At 44.2% G+C, this 18277-nt stretch overlaps 1 protein-coding gene across 4 annotated transcripts in view; it reads right to left on the reverse strand.

The window, feature by feature from the left end:
* The window catches only part of LOC139407423 (choline/ethanolamine transporter flvcr2b-like), a 57007-nt gene extending 44388 nt beyond the window's left edge, over positions 1–12619 (reverse strand). The window contains exons 1-2 of one of the 4 annotated variants that reach the window (XR_011634100.1): positions 11239–12619; positions 1298–1439 (exon numbers count right to left, since the gene is read on the reverse strand). Coding sequence is in view for 2 of the 4 variants with exons in the window: in XM_071151191.1 (XP_071007292.1) it covers positions 1298–1439; positions 11239–11847 (751 nt within the window). In the remaining 2 variants the exon portion in view is untranslated. The remainder of the gene's footprint in view (positions 1–1297; positions 1440–11238) is intronic. The other 3 variants (XR_011634099.1, XM_071151191.1, XM_071151190.1) reach the window with 3 other exon arrangements.
* Positions 12620–18277: the final 5658 nt, after the last annotated feature.

Genomic DNA, 18277 nt, shown 5'->3' on the forward strand with positions numbered 1-18277 from the left:
CAGACAGGCTCTAGTGACCAGTTAATATTCACTAGGTAGCACAAAACAAGAACCCCAAAAAAGGCAGAAGAGCCAGACAGCATTAACCCTCTACCCAATAGATCTTCTCTGTGCAGACTACCTGCAGGCTACATCTTCCTTTATCATCAGATTCTTTATATAGCACTTCACCAACAAGACAGTATCCGAGTCCCAATCAGCACCCTATTCTCTAGTGCACTACATTGGACCAGGGCCCACAGGCCCATAGTGAACTAGGTACGGAATAGGGTGTAATTTGGGACAAAGGGCAGTAGCAGCTATTGAGTGAAATCAGGTCATATGAAAATAAACCTCTGAATGAGTAGGCTTAATTGCACAACGTTAGCTGAACAGCTCATGGTGCAACCTGTATGTAGGTTACAGTGGTAATGGTTTGTGATGGGGGGGAGGGGAGCTATATTATATAGATATGTTGACACCAAGTGTCGACTAGTAAAAAAATATTTTAGATTCATCCAATGTTTTGCTAGGTAGCGTTAGCTAGTGCTAGTCAGCTGTAGGCTAGTGGTAATGGTTTGTGATGGGGGGGGGGGGGGTATATTATATAGATATGTTGACACCAAGTATCGACTAGTAAAAAAAAGTATATATTTTTGATTCATTCAATGTTTTGCTAGGTAGCGTTAGCAAGTGCTAGTCAGCTGTAGATTAGTGGTACCTGCGCCAAAACTCTGGTATTTGTCTATCCTATAGCTTGTTCTCCATCTTATTTTGAAATAGAGACATGTTTTCAGCGCTTTTTACACCCATTACGGATCAAAACAAATGTTCCATTGCTCTCGTCTCTGCAGCAGACATGCCGTGAGCAATTTGGAACATCAAATCACAGTAGCAAATTACAATACATATAGAATCGTGAGAGTCACAGTAATATTGTGAGGTCCCCTGGCAATTCCCAGTTCTAGATAGTGGTTTAGTAGTGTCACAGTGCTGCACTACTGTAGGTTACAAGGTCGCTGTTAGTTCAAGTAGCTGGATATCCAACGTCTGCATCTAGGAGAGCAGATAACCCCCACATCAAATTAAAGTGGAATTTCCACCACTTTTCATAATCATCTCCAGAACCAGATCAGAGTCAACATGTTCACATAAAGTTCCTGATCTTGCCCTTAAAATGCAGATACAGATCTATTGATAATCTACAGTGCATTATTGGAATAGGGCCTACAGGAAGTGAGTGTAAACCCATGCCTGTCACTATATGTAAAACTGTAGGCTACATAGTGCATTATTATAAGAAGTGTATAATAATTACCCATGACGACCAGTAGGAAGAGCAAGGTAGCAACTCCTGCTGTGATGTAGAACATGATACTGATGTGATAGGCCAGCTGATCCATGTCCTCAACGTTAGGCACCAGGATGGGAGGGACTAGGAACCCAATGGCTATACCCAGCTGGAAGAGAAGACAGACAGTAGTACAGCTTTAAAAAAACAGCTAAACACAAACATGTATAGTGGAGATGCATGTTGGAGACAGACAAAATGTGGCAGACAGACAGCTCTTCATTCACTCTATAGTTACAGTAGCACTACACCCGAGTAAAATGAACCTGGCTCAAACTTGATATTTCACAGTGCATGTTGGTCCATCCCTTCAAAAAAACTAAAAAAAAAAAAAGTCCAGAAGTGTCATCTAGTTTTTGAAAACCACAGTCATGTAACCATAGAGACTCTATATGACCACGACATACTGTACACGTCGAGCGATTAGGCCTGGCTTCGCAGTCCACGTTCCAATTCATCTCAAAGGTGTTCGATGGAGTTGAGGTCAGGGCTCTGTCCAGGCCAGTCAAGTTCTTCTACACCGATCGACAAACCATTTCTGTATGGACCTCGCTTTGTGCACAGGGCTGCTGTGTCATGCTGAAACAGTAAAGGGCCTTGGAAGCACAGAATAATCTAGAATGTCATTGTATGCTGTAGCATTAAGATTTCCCTTCACTGGAACTAAGGGGCCTAGCCCAAACCATGAAACAGCCCAAAATCCTTTGGAAGAGAATGGTCTCCTCCACCAAACTTTACAGTTGGCACCATGCGTTCAAGCAGGTAGTGTTCTCCTGGCATCCGCCAAACCCGGATTCGTCCAGCGAAATGACAGACGGTAAAGCGTGAGTCATCACTCCAGAGAATGCATTTCCACTGCGCCAGAGTCCAATGGCGGAGAGCTTTACACCACCCCAGCCAACGCCTGGCATTACGCATGGTGATCTGTGCAGCTGCTCGGTCAAGCTCCCGACGAACAGTTAATGGGCTGATTTTGCTTCCAGAGGCAGTTTGGAACTCAGTAGTAAGTGTTGCAACCGAGGACAGACCATTTCTACGCGCTTCTGCACTCGGTGGTCCCATTCTGTGAGCTTGTGTGGTCAACCACTTCACGGCTGAACCGTTGTCGCTCCTAGACGTTTCCACTTTACAATAACAGCACTTACAGTTGACCAGGGGCAGCTCTAGCAGGGTAGACAGTTGGTGAACTGACATGTTGGAAAGGTGGCATCCTATGACAGTGCCACGTTGAAAGTCACTGAGCTCTTCAGTAAGGCCATTCTACTGCCAATGTTTGTCTATGGAGATTGCGTGGCTGTGTGTTCGATTTTATACCCGTCAGCAACGGGTGGGCTGAAATAGCTGAATCCACTAATTTGAAGGGGTTACGTTCACATCCTGACTGATGGCAGCCCATTCTTGCATAATCAATGCATGTTTGTCAGAATTTGTGAGTTTTTGTTTGTCCACCTGCCTCTTGAGGATTGACCACAAGTTCTCAATGGGATTAAGGTCTGGGGAGTTCTGGCAATGGACACAAAACATTGATGTTTTGTTCCACGAGCCATTTAGTTGTCACTTTTGCCTTATGGTAAGCTGCTCCATCATGTTGGAAAAAGGAATTGTTTGTCACCAAACTGTTCCTGGATGGTTGGGAGAAGTTGCTCTCAGGATGTGTTGGTACCATTCTTCAGTCATGGCTGTGTTCTTAGGCAAAATTGTGAGTGAGCCCACTCCCTTGGCAAAGAAGCAACCCCACACATGAATGGTCTCAGGATGCTTTACTGTTGGCATGGCACAGGACTGATGGTAGCGCTCACCTTGTCTTCTCCGGACAAGCTATTTTCCGGATTCATCAGAGAAAATGACTTTACCTCAGTCCTCAGCAGTCCGATTCCTGTACCTTCTGCAGAATATCAGTCCCCTGATGTTTTTCCTGAAAATAAGTGGCTTCTTTGCTGCCCCTCGACACCAGGCCATCCTCCAAAAGTCTTCGCCTCACTGTGCGTGCAGATGCACTCACACCTGCCTGCTGCCATTCCTGAGCAAGCTCTGGACTGGTGGTGCCCCGATCCCGCAACTGAATCAACTTTAGGACACGGTCCTGGCACTTGGACTTTCTTGGGCGCCCTGAAGCCTTCTTCATAACATTTGAACCGCTCTGCTTGAAGTTATTGATGATCTGATAAATGGTTGATTAGGTGCAATCTTAGTGGCAGCAATATCCTTTCCTGTGAAGCTCTTTTTGTGCCAAGCAATGACGGCACGTGTTTCCTTGCAGGTAACCATGGTTGACAGAGGATGAACAATTATTCCAAGCACCACCCTCCTTTTGAAGCTTCCAGTCTGTTATTCGAACTCAATCTCCAGCCTTGTCCTTGTCAACACTCACACCTGTGTTAACGGGAGAATCACTGACATGATGTCAGCTGGTCCTTTTGTGGCAGGGCTGAAATGCAGTGGAAATGTTTTTGAGCGATTCAGTTCATTTGCATGGCGAAAGAGGGACTGCAATTAATTGCAATTCATCTGATCACTCATAACATTCTGGAGTATATGCAAATTGCCATCATACAAACTGAGGCAGCAGACTTTGTGAAATTTTATATATTGTGTCACTCAACTTTTGGCCACGGCTGTAGTAGCTAGACCGTAAGCCCATAAGTCAATAGCGCTAACTATATACGGTACGTAGGCAGGTAAAACACGCCAAAATTAACACAGCACAGTATTTACTAACGTATCAACATAAAATATTGTAGTCAGGCAACAAATGAGATGTGAAAAGGCAACATTTCATTCTGTCGGAGTGTATTTTCTCGCTTCAGCTCAACATCGATTTCAAGAAACGCTGCGTACATTTTTTTTTACGTGGATACGCATCATATTTCTTTGCATACTTTCCTTTGAAGCTTCCATTGATGCTCAAAATATTTACAAACAGAGAGTACGTATGCAAGAAGTGCCCTCCGTTTGGAAGTGCCCTCCGTGCTCCGTTTGGAATACTTTGATTTGGACTCATGATCCAATTTGCGTGCTTGAAGCGTTTCATTAAGCAACACTGTTAATCTACCCCAGTTGTTTACCAAGCATGTGATTTGAATTGATTTGACCTGATAGTCATTTAAAAGCCGACATTGGACGCATTCCCAGCCAACGGCGTAAAGACAGTTGGAAATACTCTATTATAATGTGGTGGAATAGGATCAAAATCATACATCTTTATGCTTTGGGACAGTGACCCCGTTTAGGGGGATCAAATATCCACTCTCACTAGTGGACTTGGAGCTTCCTAGACGATTGAGCTCAATGCCGATATGATACAACGATGACAAGACTTTTCTCACAGAGACCTGTAGTGTGGAGTGCAGTACCCTTGGTCCAAAGAGTAAAAACACATTCTATTCAGAAAGCGGATGATGTCACAGAGTTCACTGTGACCTATTCAACCCAACTCTAAGCCTATAGCTAGGTATTTAAAAAAACGAAGACTCTAGACTACTTGCAGTTGGCTGATTAAGTGGACACATTAGGTTTACATGGATGAGAAGGATTAAGAGTAGGATTATTTTTCCATTTGTTAATTGGCAGCTAAACACCGATCATCATGTCACAAAATGAAGACCCTTGATATTTACCGGAAGGGAGAAAAAAATAAAATCAGGCTCATCACCGTGCACATTCACCACCATGTAGCCGCCAAGTCACAGTGGGAGGACCATACAGCATAAAAAGTACCTCTGTGTTGATCAATCATTTGGATGTGTTGTCAGGGCTCTAATTGAGGGGGATGACAGGGGCATAGGACAAAAATATTTAGCAGTGCGACAAGGAGTTTTATTTTGGGAGCATTGTGCGACTATGAAAATAAAATTGTTGTAATGATAAAAGGGCTCAACGCTGTACCGTTGTTTCAAAGTGCCCACTTCTACAGTGAAAACAGCTTGCTTCAAGCTCAAAAGATCCCATATTACCGGCACAAGACTTTATATCTTCCAATAGAGGATCGCCGAGACCACTTTTTCCATCCATAAACCATGTTGTGGGCAGTCCAGTAGTCTACATTACAGTATCTCTGGGCTCGGCAGTAGTCCAGTAGTCCAGATTACAGTATCTCTGGGCTCGGCAGTAGTCCAGTAGTCTACATTACAGTATCTCTGGGCTCGGCAGCAGTCCAGTAGTCTACATTACAGTATCTCTGGGCTCGGCAGTAGTCCAGATTACAGTATCTCTGGGCAGTCCAGTAGTCTACATTACAGTATCTCTGGGCTCGGCAGCAGTCCAGTAGTCTACATTACAGTATCTCTGGGCTCGGCAGTAGTCCAGATTACAGTATCTCTGGGCTCGGCAGCAGTCCAGTAGTCTACATTACAGTATCTCTGGGCTCGGCAGCAGTCCAGATTACAGTATCTCTGGGCTCGGCAGCAGTCCAGTAGTCTACATTACAGTATCTCTGGGCTCGGCAGTAGTCCAGATTACAGTATCTCTGGGCTCGGCAGCAGTCCAGTAGTCTACATTACAGTATCTCTGGGCTCAGCAGTAGTCCAGATTACAGTATCTCTGGGCTCGGCAGTAGTCCAGATTACAGTATCTCTGGGCTCGGCAGTAGTCCAGATTACAGTATCTCTGGGCTCGGCAGTAGTCCAGATTACAGTATCTCTGGGCTCGGCAGTAGTCCAGATTACAGTATCTCTGGGCTCGGCAGCAGTCCAGATTACAGTATCTCTGGGCTCGGCAGCAGTCCAGTAGTCTACATTACAGTATCTCTGGGCTCGGCAGTAGTCCAGATTACAGTATCTCTGGGCTCGGCAGTAGTCCAGGTTACAGTAGCTCTGGGCTCGGCAGTAGTCCAGTAGTCTACATTACAGTATCTCTGGGCTCGGCAGTAGTCCAGATTACAGTATCTCTGGGCTCGGCAGTAGTCCAGTAGTCTACATTACAGTATCTGTTTCTCATCCCTTTCCACTCCTCCTCCAGTCTCTCCCGCTCTCTCTCATCCCTTTTCTAAAACTACTCGCACATAGACGTAGTTAACCTTTTTTTTTCTACACTTTGTCAGGGCATGTTATTTCCTTGGTAACTTCACCAGTATATCCAAACATTTTGGGGGCACAGAAAGAAAGATAGCTTCTTAAGGAGATCAATGATCATAGATTAGCGATGTGCAGTTGTATCACACAACACAATGGCAATAGCGATGTGCAGTTTGAGTTATGATTCATTTTTCTGGGGGGGGGGGGGGGGGACGTGTTCATTTGAGTTGGTACTTTGACCTATAAGTGCTGGCTGCAATAGAGAAGCACGGTATGAGTCATAATACCCATAACACCTAGCGGTCAAAACAAGGAAATGGCTCCAATCGTTTTTCCACCTGTGTTTTGTGTCGGCTCCCCCCTGGCGTGATGTTTTGAGAATCGTGTAAATCTCTCATGGACAAGTTGACTTTATCTATTTATGGCTTTACTTATTGATTTCGAAAACGCTAATTAGCATCAGGTGGACGTTGTGTTGGGGGACAATAAAAAGGCAAAAATGTGCAGTTGTATCACACAACACAATGCCACAGACGTCGGGAAGGGGCGTGCAATTGACATGCTGACTGACTGCAGGAATGTCCACCAGAGCTGTTGCCAGATAATTCAATGTTACTTTCTTTATCAATGTTGTTTCAGTGAATTTGGCAGTACCTCCACCCAGCCTCACAACCGCAGACCACGTATGCCAGCCCAGGACACTCCACATCTGGCTTCTTCACCTGCGGGGCCGTCTGAGACCAGCCACCCAGACAGCTGACTACATTTCGGTCTGTAATAAACCCCTTTTGTGGGAGAAAAAAAAAAAACCTCATTCTGAATGTCTGGGTATGCCCTCCCAGGCCCCCTCATGGCTGTTGCCCCTGCCCAATCTATAGATACCACATGACTAGGGCCAGACAAATATATTTCAATTGCCGGATGTCTTTATATTAACGGTATCTCAGTCAAATCTTTTCAAATGGTCTATATTTTTGTTCAGTATATTTACAACATTACATATTAATTTCTTTAGGGCACAGCATGCGTTTCAAAAGTAGATAGGATGTAACCCCCCCAAAAAATATATATATTATATAAATATAATGTAATAATATATAAATATATAATGTATAAATATATAATGTATAAATATATAAATAAATAAATACATACACATACACACACACACACACACACACACATACATACATATATATATATATACACACATATACACACACACACACACAGGCAGTTAGGAAAGCAAAGGCTAGCTTTTTCAAACATATTTGCATCCTGTAGCACAAACTCAAAAAAGTTCCAGAACACTGTAAAGTCCATGGAGAATAAGAGCACCTCCTCCCAGCTGCCTACTGCACTGAGGCTAGGAAACACTCACCACTGATAAATCCACGATAGAGAATTTCAACAGGCATTTTTCTACAACCGGCCATGCATTCCACCTGGCCACCCCTACCCCGGTCAACAGCCCTGCACACCCCCACAGCAACTTGCCCAAGCCTCCCCCATTTCTCCTTCACCCAAATCCAGATAGCTGATGTTCTGAAAGAGCTGCAAAATCTGGACCCCTACAAAAATAAACCACAGTATCCCTATATAACTCCATGTTAGAATGAAGTTAGAGGATAAAAAAGGTCCCCATTTCAACCTAAGACCTTGGTCTTTCTCCTGATATTGAAAATAGTATTGTAAGATACTGGTGCTGAGAAATACAGTGTGACAACCAACCCCAGTCTCCCCTATCAGATCTAACCGAGTGCTCATTGTATACATTTTTTTTTTTTGTTGCTAGATAGTCACCCGTTAAAAATCTCCTGGGGTTAAAAATCTCCTGGGTTTAAGGAATGTTTCTCGGCTAAACTAAGACGACTCGGAGTAGTTTCACATTAACAAATCACTGAGGCCAAATTTGTTATTCACCCCATTTGGTTAATACATTTCCATACTGGCTGAACAACAGCCTTCATAGGATGTGTAAACTTCTCTATACCTAACTACTGAGTTGCAGGCCCACAAATTAACTTTGAGGCTGGTAATTAAAGAATGAGCCGGTTCTCTCTCATTTCACGTTTTCTCATTGTTATCTCATAACAACCTTCATTAGGATGTGTAAACTTCTCTTTAAAAAAATATATCATAAATCGGGAAAACTTGATCTGAGGTTACTGGTTACGGTGAATTACTTCATGATAACTTTAGAGAAAGCAGCGTGCTGGTTCTTTTCTTTTTACACCTCCTTATTTGGAAAAGGCACCGGCACATCGGAGACACCTCGTTGCAGGGTAACAATGAGGTAACGTGAAATAAGAGAGGAAAAACAGGCTCATTCTTTAATTACCAGTCTCAAAGTTCATTAGTGAGCCTGCAAATGAGAGTTCAACTAACTAGGAAAATAAGAAAAGTAAAAAAATAAAAACAATATTTGTGAAAATAACAAATCTGATGCGAGAAGATACAAAGACTCCATAAGACACCAGCTTGAGGTCAGAGGTTAAATTACACCGTCCGTTTCAAATCAACATGTGATGAATTAAGACAACTCTGTTAATGTGCAACAACTCAGTAGTTAGGCAAATGGACTGGAACACCAGCTATACCTAACATATTTCCATATTAGCTGTATAACTTAGCCTACACTGATGTGTACACTTCCTTAGAAGAGACAGACAACTGTGAATATCTACAATGCCCTCATCTGGGTTAATCAGATTGTGCAGTATAAATACACACAAAAGTTTAGTCACCTACTCATTCAAGGGTTTTTCCTTACAATTATAGTGAAGACATCAAAACTATGAAATAACACATAAGGAATCATGTAGTAACCAAGTGTTAAATCAAAATATATTTTATATTTGAGATTCTTCAAAGTAGCCACTCTTTGCATTGATGACAGCTTTGCACACACTTGGCATTCTCTCAACCAGCTTCATGAGGAATGCTTTTCCAACAGCCTTGAAGGAGTTCCCACGAATGCTGAGCACTTGTTGGCTGCTTTTCCTTCACTCTGCAGTCCAACTCATCCCAAACCATCTCAATTGGGTTGAGTTCGGGTGGTTGTGGAGGGAGTGGCTTCTGTCTGGCCACTACCATAAAGGCCTGCTTGGTGGAGTGCTGCAGAGAGTTGCCCTTCTGGATATTTCTTCCATCTCTACAGAGGAACTCTGGAACTCTAAGAGTGACCATCAGGTTCTTGGTCACATCCCTGACCAAGGCCCTTCTCCCCAGATTGCTCAGTTTGGCTGGGCAGCCAGCTCTAGGAAGTCTTGGTGGTTCCAAACTTCTTCCATTTAAGAATTATGGATTGGATTCCACGGTGTTCTTGGGGATCTTCAATGCTGCAGACAGTTTTTGGTACCCTTCCCCAGATCTGTGCCTCGACACAATCCTGTCTTGGAGCTCTACGGACAGTTCCTTCGACCTCATGGCTTGATCTTTGCTCTGACATGTACTGTCAACTGTGGGACCTTACATGGACAGGTGTGTGCCTTTCCAAATCATGTCCAATCAATTTAATTTACCACAGGTGGACTCCAACCAAGTTGTAGAAACATCTCAAGGATGATCAATTTTTTAGAAATGTGATTTTTTTTTTTTTTTTTTTAACTGTTTTCGCTTTGTCATTATGGGGTATTGTGATGTCATTATGGGGTATTGTGATGTCATTATGGGGTATTGTGCATAGACAGATTTTTTTTAACGAATCCCCAGCAATTTTAGAATAAGGGTGTAACGTAACACGTAACGGAAAAAGTCAAGGCCCAGCCTCTATATGGGGGCCTGAAATATGAAATGTCAACTTCCCTGTAACATAACAATGTCAGGTTATACGTTTTTTTTTTTTAAACATGTAAATAGGTAGAAGTGTTATGCGGAGATGTCGACGTAGTTTTTTTTTAAAACATGTGAATAGGTAGAAGTGTTACGCGGAGATGTCGACTTCCCTGTAACAAGAAGATATTGTCTTTAAGGCCCATGTTTTCTTTTGGAGAAATGTCTCATCTTCCAGCTGGTGATTCTCGTTATAACGAGATATTTTTTTATTTTTTACCTTTATTTAAACTAGGACAAATTCTTATTTACAATGACGTCCTAGGAACTAGGGGTTAACTGCCTGTTCAGGGGCAGAACGACAGACATTGTCAGCTCGGGGATATGAACTTGCAACCTTTCGGTTTCTAGTCCAACGCTCTAACCACTAGGCTACCCTGCCACCCCACATGAGATTCCCTCATTCAGGACCTATGGATCTTAAACACAGCACGGAATGAAGCAAGCAAGCGTGGCGTCCAAACGTAGAATCTCAACAACACAGGAACCTTAAATGGTCATATGTCTCGAGGAGTAAATGGAAATATTATGTTTCCCCACTTCAACCATCAATAGAGTAGGTTTCCATTGAAATTGTTGTGGTGCCCTGAGGGCTTATGTCCTGTGATTATGCTATGGTATAGATAACCCTATACATTGAGCTCTCAAGCCAGGTCATTTGGTCAGTGGGACAAATAAACCTGTACCTGTGACGTTCACCTTTGAGGCTCAGAGATAATTCATGGTGGCTTGAATTTGTGACTAGACTCTGACACTGTACACTGTTCTCTCGGAGTCTCGTCAATGGGACAAATTAATATGCATGTGATGACATTGACCTTACACCTTTGAGGGCAGAGGATGAGAGATTAACCAACTGGCCAATATAGGCCAGCGGTGGCTTGAGTATTGCGTAATTGCGCAATTCCCAACTGGGCCAAATGGACACATTGGTGGAGTAATCTTTAACATTCCGATAAGTGACTAATACTTTTTTAAAGTACAAAATGACCGACTACATAAACAAATATCTACATCTGCAATTACTTTTGAATGTATCTGACCTTAGACTACATAACATACCTGGTTTCCGAAGACCCCGATGGAGCAAGCGGTGGACACCTCCTCCGATCCAAACCACACCGAGGCGATCTTCGACGGCATCCCAAGGATAAACACCTGCGCAAGGGAGCAACAGAACTGTCCGAGCATGGTGACTGCGAACAGGTTGGGTCTCACACTGGTCACTTTGATCCAAGTCCCCGCGCAATTCATGGCTGTAGCCACCAGCGCAATGACACGGAGCCCCTTCTTATCCAGTAGCCAGGTGACCGGGAATATGAAGGGGATGTAAGTCAACATGTATATCATAGACATCCAATCTATAGTGAAAGACTCTACACCGTAGAACCTCATGAAAATGTTGTTGATAATTCCGTACTGGATCCATTGGAACGAGTTGCAGAGAGAATACGAGCTGAATAGCAACACGATGAACCATCGCCGCTTGTATAGTTTGATGGTTTGGTTTGTATCGTCCCCGTTCTGGTTGAGTCGTATCTTGTGCTCCATGCGCACGTCCTCGCTGTCAACGGCAGACTTCATAATTGTAATTTTTTCCAGATCTAACACATTTTGATTGTCTTTGATTTCGCCATAAACCAAGGAGGGTTTTTCATTTTCGCCGCTCATGTTGAAGTTCACTAATTAAAACGGGCCGGTGAATACAATACAGACACGTATGCTTCTCTTACATTTTAGTGAGAGTTCGGACCAGCTTGAATTGTGCGACAGCTCCCAGATCTTTTGACAGTACTCTAGTTTTGGGACACAAGCCAAACCAGCTACACCACCACTCGAAGTTCACCAATCAGAAACTACAACCGACACCACTCTCTATTTGATGCCACGTTAGCAAATAAAGTAGTTTAAAGTAAAGGCATTCCCCGAAATGAAAATGTGACGTTTCGGTTCGCTAAACAACCATTCAATAATTCGCTTTGCAAAGGGTAAACTAGACAAGTCACTCATAGACTACATTACAAGTAGCATAGGCGCACTTTTTTTCTGTTCTCGTTGTGCTGAAGTTGACAAAACAGTAGCCTACTTTCACAAGGAGTTCAAACTCAACAAATATAGCCAAACGTTTGTTTTTTAAATAATGTATGGAGATGTCATTCTGTTCAGCGTCGAGCGAAGTATCAATGGGCCACTTCGTTTTGCATGGCCAGCTGTCTCGGGTGGGTGGAGATTTCCTTTAAGGACCAATAATGGGATGGTCTAAAACAGGCGTGACAAAGTCATTCCATGGATGGCCTATGAGCTGCAAGGTTTTGTTTTTCCCTTTCAATTTCAGCCCAAGGCCACCAGGTGTGAGGAATTCCTTACAAATTACTGACCTTAATTCATCACTCAAGTACAAGGGAAGAACGCAAACCCACCGACACTCGGCCCTCCGTGGAATGAGTTTGACACCTTTGTTTTAAAACATTTCAACTCCGCTGAAACGGGCCACAGGGCCATGCAAAACGAACTTTCCCAATGTAAACGCCCGTTTACGTCACCACGTAGGGCCAACCAACCCCACTACCCAATGAACCCTCACTCTCCGTCTGTGTTGAAATTGGGCACGACCGAGGAGGAGGAGCTACATTTTGCAACCGAACATCCGACTTTGGTTGCCGACTAAAATTATTCTATTATCAATGCCAAAATGCTATTTCTGCTGTTGGTGACATAGGCTATACAACACACTTCCACAAAGCACCATCCACTGACCCAAGATAAAATGGAATACAATACAATAGAGTATATTACAATATAATATAATATGGAGCTAGAATATAATAGCATATAATAGAATAACATTGAAAATGGCACTGGAATTGGAATAGATCATGTTATGTTACATGTTCATAAAATGTAAAGCGACCATTGGTCTGAAAACATGAGGCTTCCACCCAATGTTCCCTCTAAACTTGCATGCGTTAGCAGACGTGCTGTAGCCCCGAGACTGCCGCACAGCTCCCATGAGACTGCCACACGGCTCCCACAAAGACTGCCGTACAGCTTCCACGAGACTGCCGCAAAACTCCCACGAGACTGCCAGACAGCTCCCACGAGACTGCCGCAAAGCTCCCATGAGACTGCCGTACAGCTCCCATGAGACTGCCATACAGCTCCCATGAGACTGCCATACAGCTCCCACGAGACTGCCGTACAGCTCCCACGAGACTGCCATACAGTTCCCATGAGACGGCCGCAAAGCTCCCACGAGACTGCCATACAGCTCCCACGAGACTGCCGTACAGCTCCCACGAGACTGCCATACAGCTCACACGAGACTGCCATACAGCTCCCATGAGACTGCCGTAGAGCTCCCACGAGACTGCCGTACAGCTCCCACAAGACTGCCGTACAGCTCCCACGAGACTGCCGGACAGCTCCCATGAGACTGCCGTACAGCTTCCACGAGACTGCTGCAAATCTCCCACGAGACTGCCATACAGCTCCCACGAGACTGCTGCAAAGCTACCACGAGACTGCCATACAGCTCCCATGAGACTGCCGCACAGCTCCCACGAGACTGTCATACAGCTCCCACGAGACTGCCGTACAGCTCCCACGAGACTGCCGGACAGCTCCCACGAGACTGCCGGACAGCTCCCACGAGACTGCTGCACAGCTCCCACGAGACTGCCGTACAGCTCCCACAAGACTGCCATACAGCTCCCACGAGACTGCCGGACAGCTCCACGAGACTGCCTCAAAGCTCCCATGAGACTGCCATACAGCTCACACGAGACTGCCGTACAGCTCCCATGAGACTGCCGCAAAGCTCCCATGAGACTGCCATACAGCTCCCATGAGACTGCCGCACAGCTCCCACGAGACTGTCATACAGCTCCCACGAGACTGTCGTACAGCTCCCACGAGACTGCCGGACAGCTCCCACGAGACTGCTGCACAGCTCCCACGAGACTGCCGTACAGCTCCCACAAGACTGCCATACAGCTCCCACGAGACTGCCGGACAGCTCCACGAGACTGCCTCAAAGCTCCCATGAGACTGCCATACAGCTCACACGAGACTGCCGTACAGCTCCCATGAGACTGCCGCAAAGCTCCCATGAGACTGCCGTACAGCTCCCATGAGGCTGCCGCAAAGCTCCCATGAGACTGCCGCACAGCTCCCATGAGACTGCCATACAGCTCCCACGAGACTGCCGTACAGCTCCCACGAGACTGCCGTACAGCTCCCACGAGACTGCCGTACAGCTCCCACGAGACTGCCATATAGCTCCCACGAGAGTGCCGTACAGCTTCCACGAGACAGCCGTACAGCTCCCACGAGACTGCCGTACAGCTCCCACGAGACTGCCTTTTAGAGTGCTTAAGAAAGATCTGCCCACAAAGAGAAGCAGGAGATTAAACTTCATTCAACTGTTCTTGAGTTTTCCCCTTTTAATTAACACTATCAACGTTTTCCTTTTACTGTGGCAATTGTGATCGAATCAAACGCCAATATTAGCCACTTCGATGCAACATTCTGAAACATGAAAGATATTTTGTTGTAAGCAGAATGCATAGGAATATAATTCTATTGTGAATGACTCACCACATTCTGTAGACGGGTGAGGCATAGGCAGTGGTGTAAAGTACTTAAGTAAAAAATACTTGAAAGTACTACTTAAGTACTTTACTTTACTATTGATATTTTTGACTAATTTTACTTTTACTTCACTTACATTCCTAAAGAAATGTATGTACTTTTTACATTTTCCCTGACACAAAAATGTACTCGTTATATTTTGAATGCTTAGCAGGACAGGAAAATGGTCTAATTCACACACTTATCAAGAGAACATTCCTGGTCAACCCTACTACGTCTGATCTGGCGGACTCACTAAACACTGGCCTCATTTGTAAATGATTGCTGAGTGTTGGAGTGTGCCCCTAGCTATCTGTAAATGATGTCTGAGTGTTGGAGTGTTCCCCTAGCTATCTGTAAATGATGTCTGAGTGTTGGAGTGTTCCCCTAGCTATCTGTAAATGATGTCTGAGTGTTGGAGTGTTCCCCTGGCTATCTGTAAATGATGTCTGAGTGTTGGAGTGTTCCCCTAGCTATCTGTAAATGATGTCTGAGTGTTGGAGTGTTCCCCTAGCTATCTGTAAATGATGTCTGAGTGTTGGAGTGTTCCCCTGGCTATCTGTAAATGATGTCTGAGTGTTGGAGTGTTCCCCTAGCTATCTGTAAATGATGTCTGAGTGTTGGAGTGTTCCCCTAGCTATCTGTAAATGATGTCTGAGTGTTGGAGTGTTCCCCTGGCTATCTGTAAATTATGTCTGAGTGTTGGAGTGTTCCCCTAGCTATCTGTAAATGATGTCTGAGTGTTGGAGTGTTCCCCTAGCTATCTGTAAATGATGTCTGAGTGTTGGAGTGTTCCCCTAGCTATCTGTAAATGATGTCTGAGTGTTGGAGCGTTCCCCTGGCTATCTGTAAATGATGTCTGAGTGTTGGAGTGTTCCCCTGGCTATCTGTAAATGATGTCTGAGTGTTGGAGTGTTCCCCTAGCTATCTGTAAATGATGGCTGGGTGTTGGAGTGTTGGAGTGTTCCCCTGGCTATCTGTAAATGATGTCTGAGTGTTGGAGTGTTCCCCTAGCTATCTGTAAATGATGTCTGAGTGTTGGAGTGTTCCCCTAGCTATCTGTAAATGATGTCTGAGTGTTGGAGTGTTCCCCTAGCTATCTGTAAATGATGTCTGAGTGTTGGAGTGTTCCCCTGGCTATCTGTAAATTATGTCTGAGTGTTGGAGTGTTCCCCTAGCTATCTGTAAATGATGTCTGAGTGTTGGAGTGTTCCCCTAGCTATCTGTAAATGATGTCTGAGTGTTGGAGTGTTCCCCTAGCTATCTGTAAATGATGTCTGAGTGTTGGAGCGTTCCCCTGGCTATCTGTAAATGATGTCTGAGTGTTGGAGTGTTCCCCTGGCTATCTGTAAATGATGTCTGAGTGTTGGAGTGTTCCCCTAGCTATCTGTAAATGATGGCTGGGTGTTGGAGTGTTGGAGTGTTCCCCTGGCTATCTGTAAATGATGGCTGAGTGTTGGAGTGTTGGAGTGTTCCCCTGGCTATCTGTAAATGATGGCTGAGTGTTGGAGTGTTGGAGTGTGCCCCTGGCTATCTGTACATTTTTTAAAAAACTAGAAAATGGTGTCGTATGGTTTGATAATGAATTTGAAATGATTTATACTTTTACTTTTGATACTTAAGTATATTTTAGCGATTACATTTACTTTTGGCACATAATAAGTAGGATTTTAAACCAAATACTTTTGGATTTTTACTCAAGTAGTATTTTACTGGGTGACTTTCCCTTTCTCTTGAGTCATTTTTATTACAGTATCTTTACTTTTACTCAAGTATGACAATCGGGGTATTTTTTCCACCACTGGGCATAGCCAATCAGAGCTGCCGTAGGCCTATATGCAAATAAACTATTGCCATTTATGGATCTGTGTCGTATACATTGAACTGGATTGTGTTTTACAGCTGTGGTCATAAGTAGATTTGTTTTATTTATTTTTAATTTAACCTTTATTTAACTAAGGCAAGTCAGTTAAGAACAAATTCTTATTTTACAATGACGGCCTACCCCGGTCAGAACCCTCCCCTAACCCGGACGACACTGGGCCAATTCTGCACCGCCCTACGGGACTCCCGATCACAGCCGTTTGTGACACAGCCCGGGATCGAACCAGGGTCTGTAGTGATGCCTCTACCACACCTCTGCATACAGCTACATGTGCACATTGTGTTCAGAATCTTTGCTAGCTGGTGAGTTATTAGCCCGGTAATATGTCATTTGTAGTCAGCAATAGGAGAGGGATTGCTTCCTACAAGAGCACATTACGTGTACATTCCGTGCACATTCCGTGCACATTTCTAGACATCTTTGAAAAGTAAGTCAGATAAACAGATTTTTTTTTTTTGTCTTAAAGGGGCAGTGTTGTATTTTAAGACAGGCTTGAATAAGCTCAGTAGCCAATAGACAGAGGATAGCATAATTTGTCTGATTCTCTGTAATAATGGTATGGGAATAATAATGCATTTTATTTTGTAAAGAGGTTTCTTGCATCAAACAACACAACAACATTTTCAGTCACCTCCTTGTCTGAAGGACAAGTGCATAAACAGGTTAAAGGTCAAGCTCTGCATGTTTTTTTCCCCCTCAAAGGTCTCATGGGATGTAGGCCTACATTGAACACCACACATCGGCTGCTACTGTAGGCTGAATGTTAGAACATCTATTTCCATGTTAAAATGTTATGGGATGCATTTTCTACATTGTTTTTTGATGGTAGGCCGCTCTGGTAGGCCTCTCTGGTAGGCCTCTCTGGTAGGCCTCTCTGGTAGGCCTCTCTGGTAGGCCTCTCTGGTAGGCCTACATTATGATCAAGCAGACACAGTAGCCTACTTGGCCACTGTTAAAACTGTAACTTAAAGCAGGTACAGCCTCGGTGTTCACTTTAAAACTGTAACTTAAAGCAGGTACTGCCTCAGTGTTCACAGTAAAACTGTAACTTAAAGCAGGCACAGCCTCAGTGTTCACAGTAAAACTGTAACTTAAAGCAGGTACAGCCTCAGTGTTCACAGTAAAACTGTAACTTAAAGCAGGCACAGCCTCAGTGTTCACAGTAAAACTGTAACTTAAAGCAGGTACTGCCTCAGTGTTCACAGTAAAACTGTAACTTAAAGCAGGCACAGCCTCAGTGTTCACAGTAAAACTGTAACTTAAAGCAGGCACAGCCTCAGTGTTCACAGTAAAACTGTAACTTAAAGCAGGCACAGCCTCAGTGTTCACAGTAAAACTGTAACTGAAAGCAGGAACAGCCTCGGTGTTCACAGTAAAACTGTAACTGAAAGCAGGCACAGCCTCAGTGTTCACAGTAAAACTGTAACTGAAAGCAGGCACAGCCTCAGTGTTCACAGTAAAACTGTAACTGAAAGCAGGAACAGCCTCGGTGTTCACAGTAAACACACTGGAAGTAGCACAGAATTTTCACAATGTTCATGTTTGCCCTCAGCAGACCTGATGTTTGCTCAGGGTCGGAAAAAAACA

Source organism: Oncorhynchus clarkii, chromosome 4, assembly GCF_045791955.1.
Source record: "Oncorhynchus clarkii lewisi isolate Uvic-CL-2024 chromosome 4, UVic_Ocla_1.0, whole genome shotgun sequence".
NCBI classification, from domain to species: domain Eukaryota; kingdom Metazoa; phylum Chordata; class Actinopteri; order Salmoniformes; family Salmonidae; genus Oncorhynchus; species Oncorhynchus clarkii.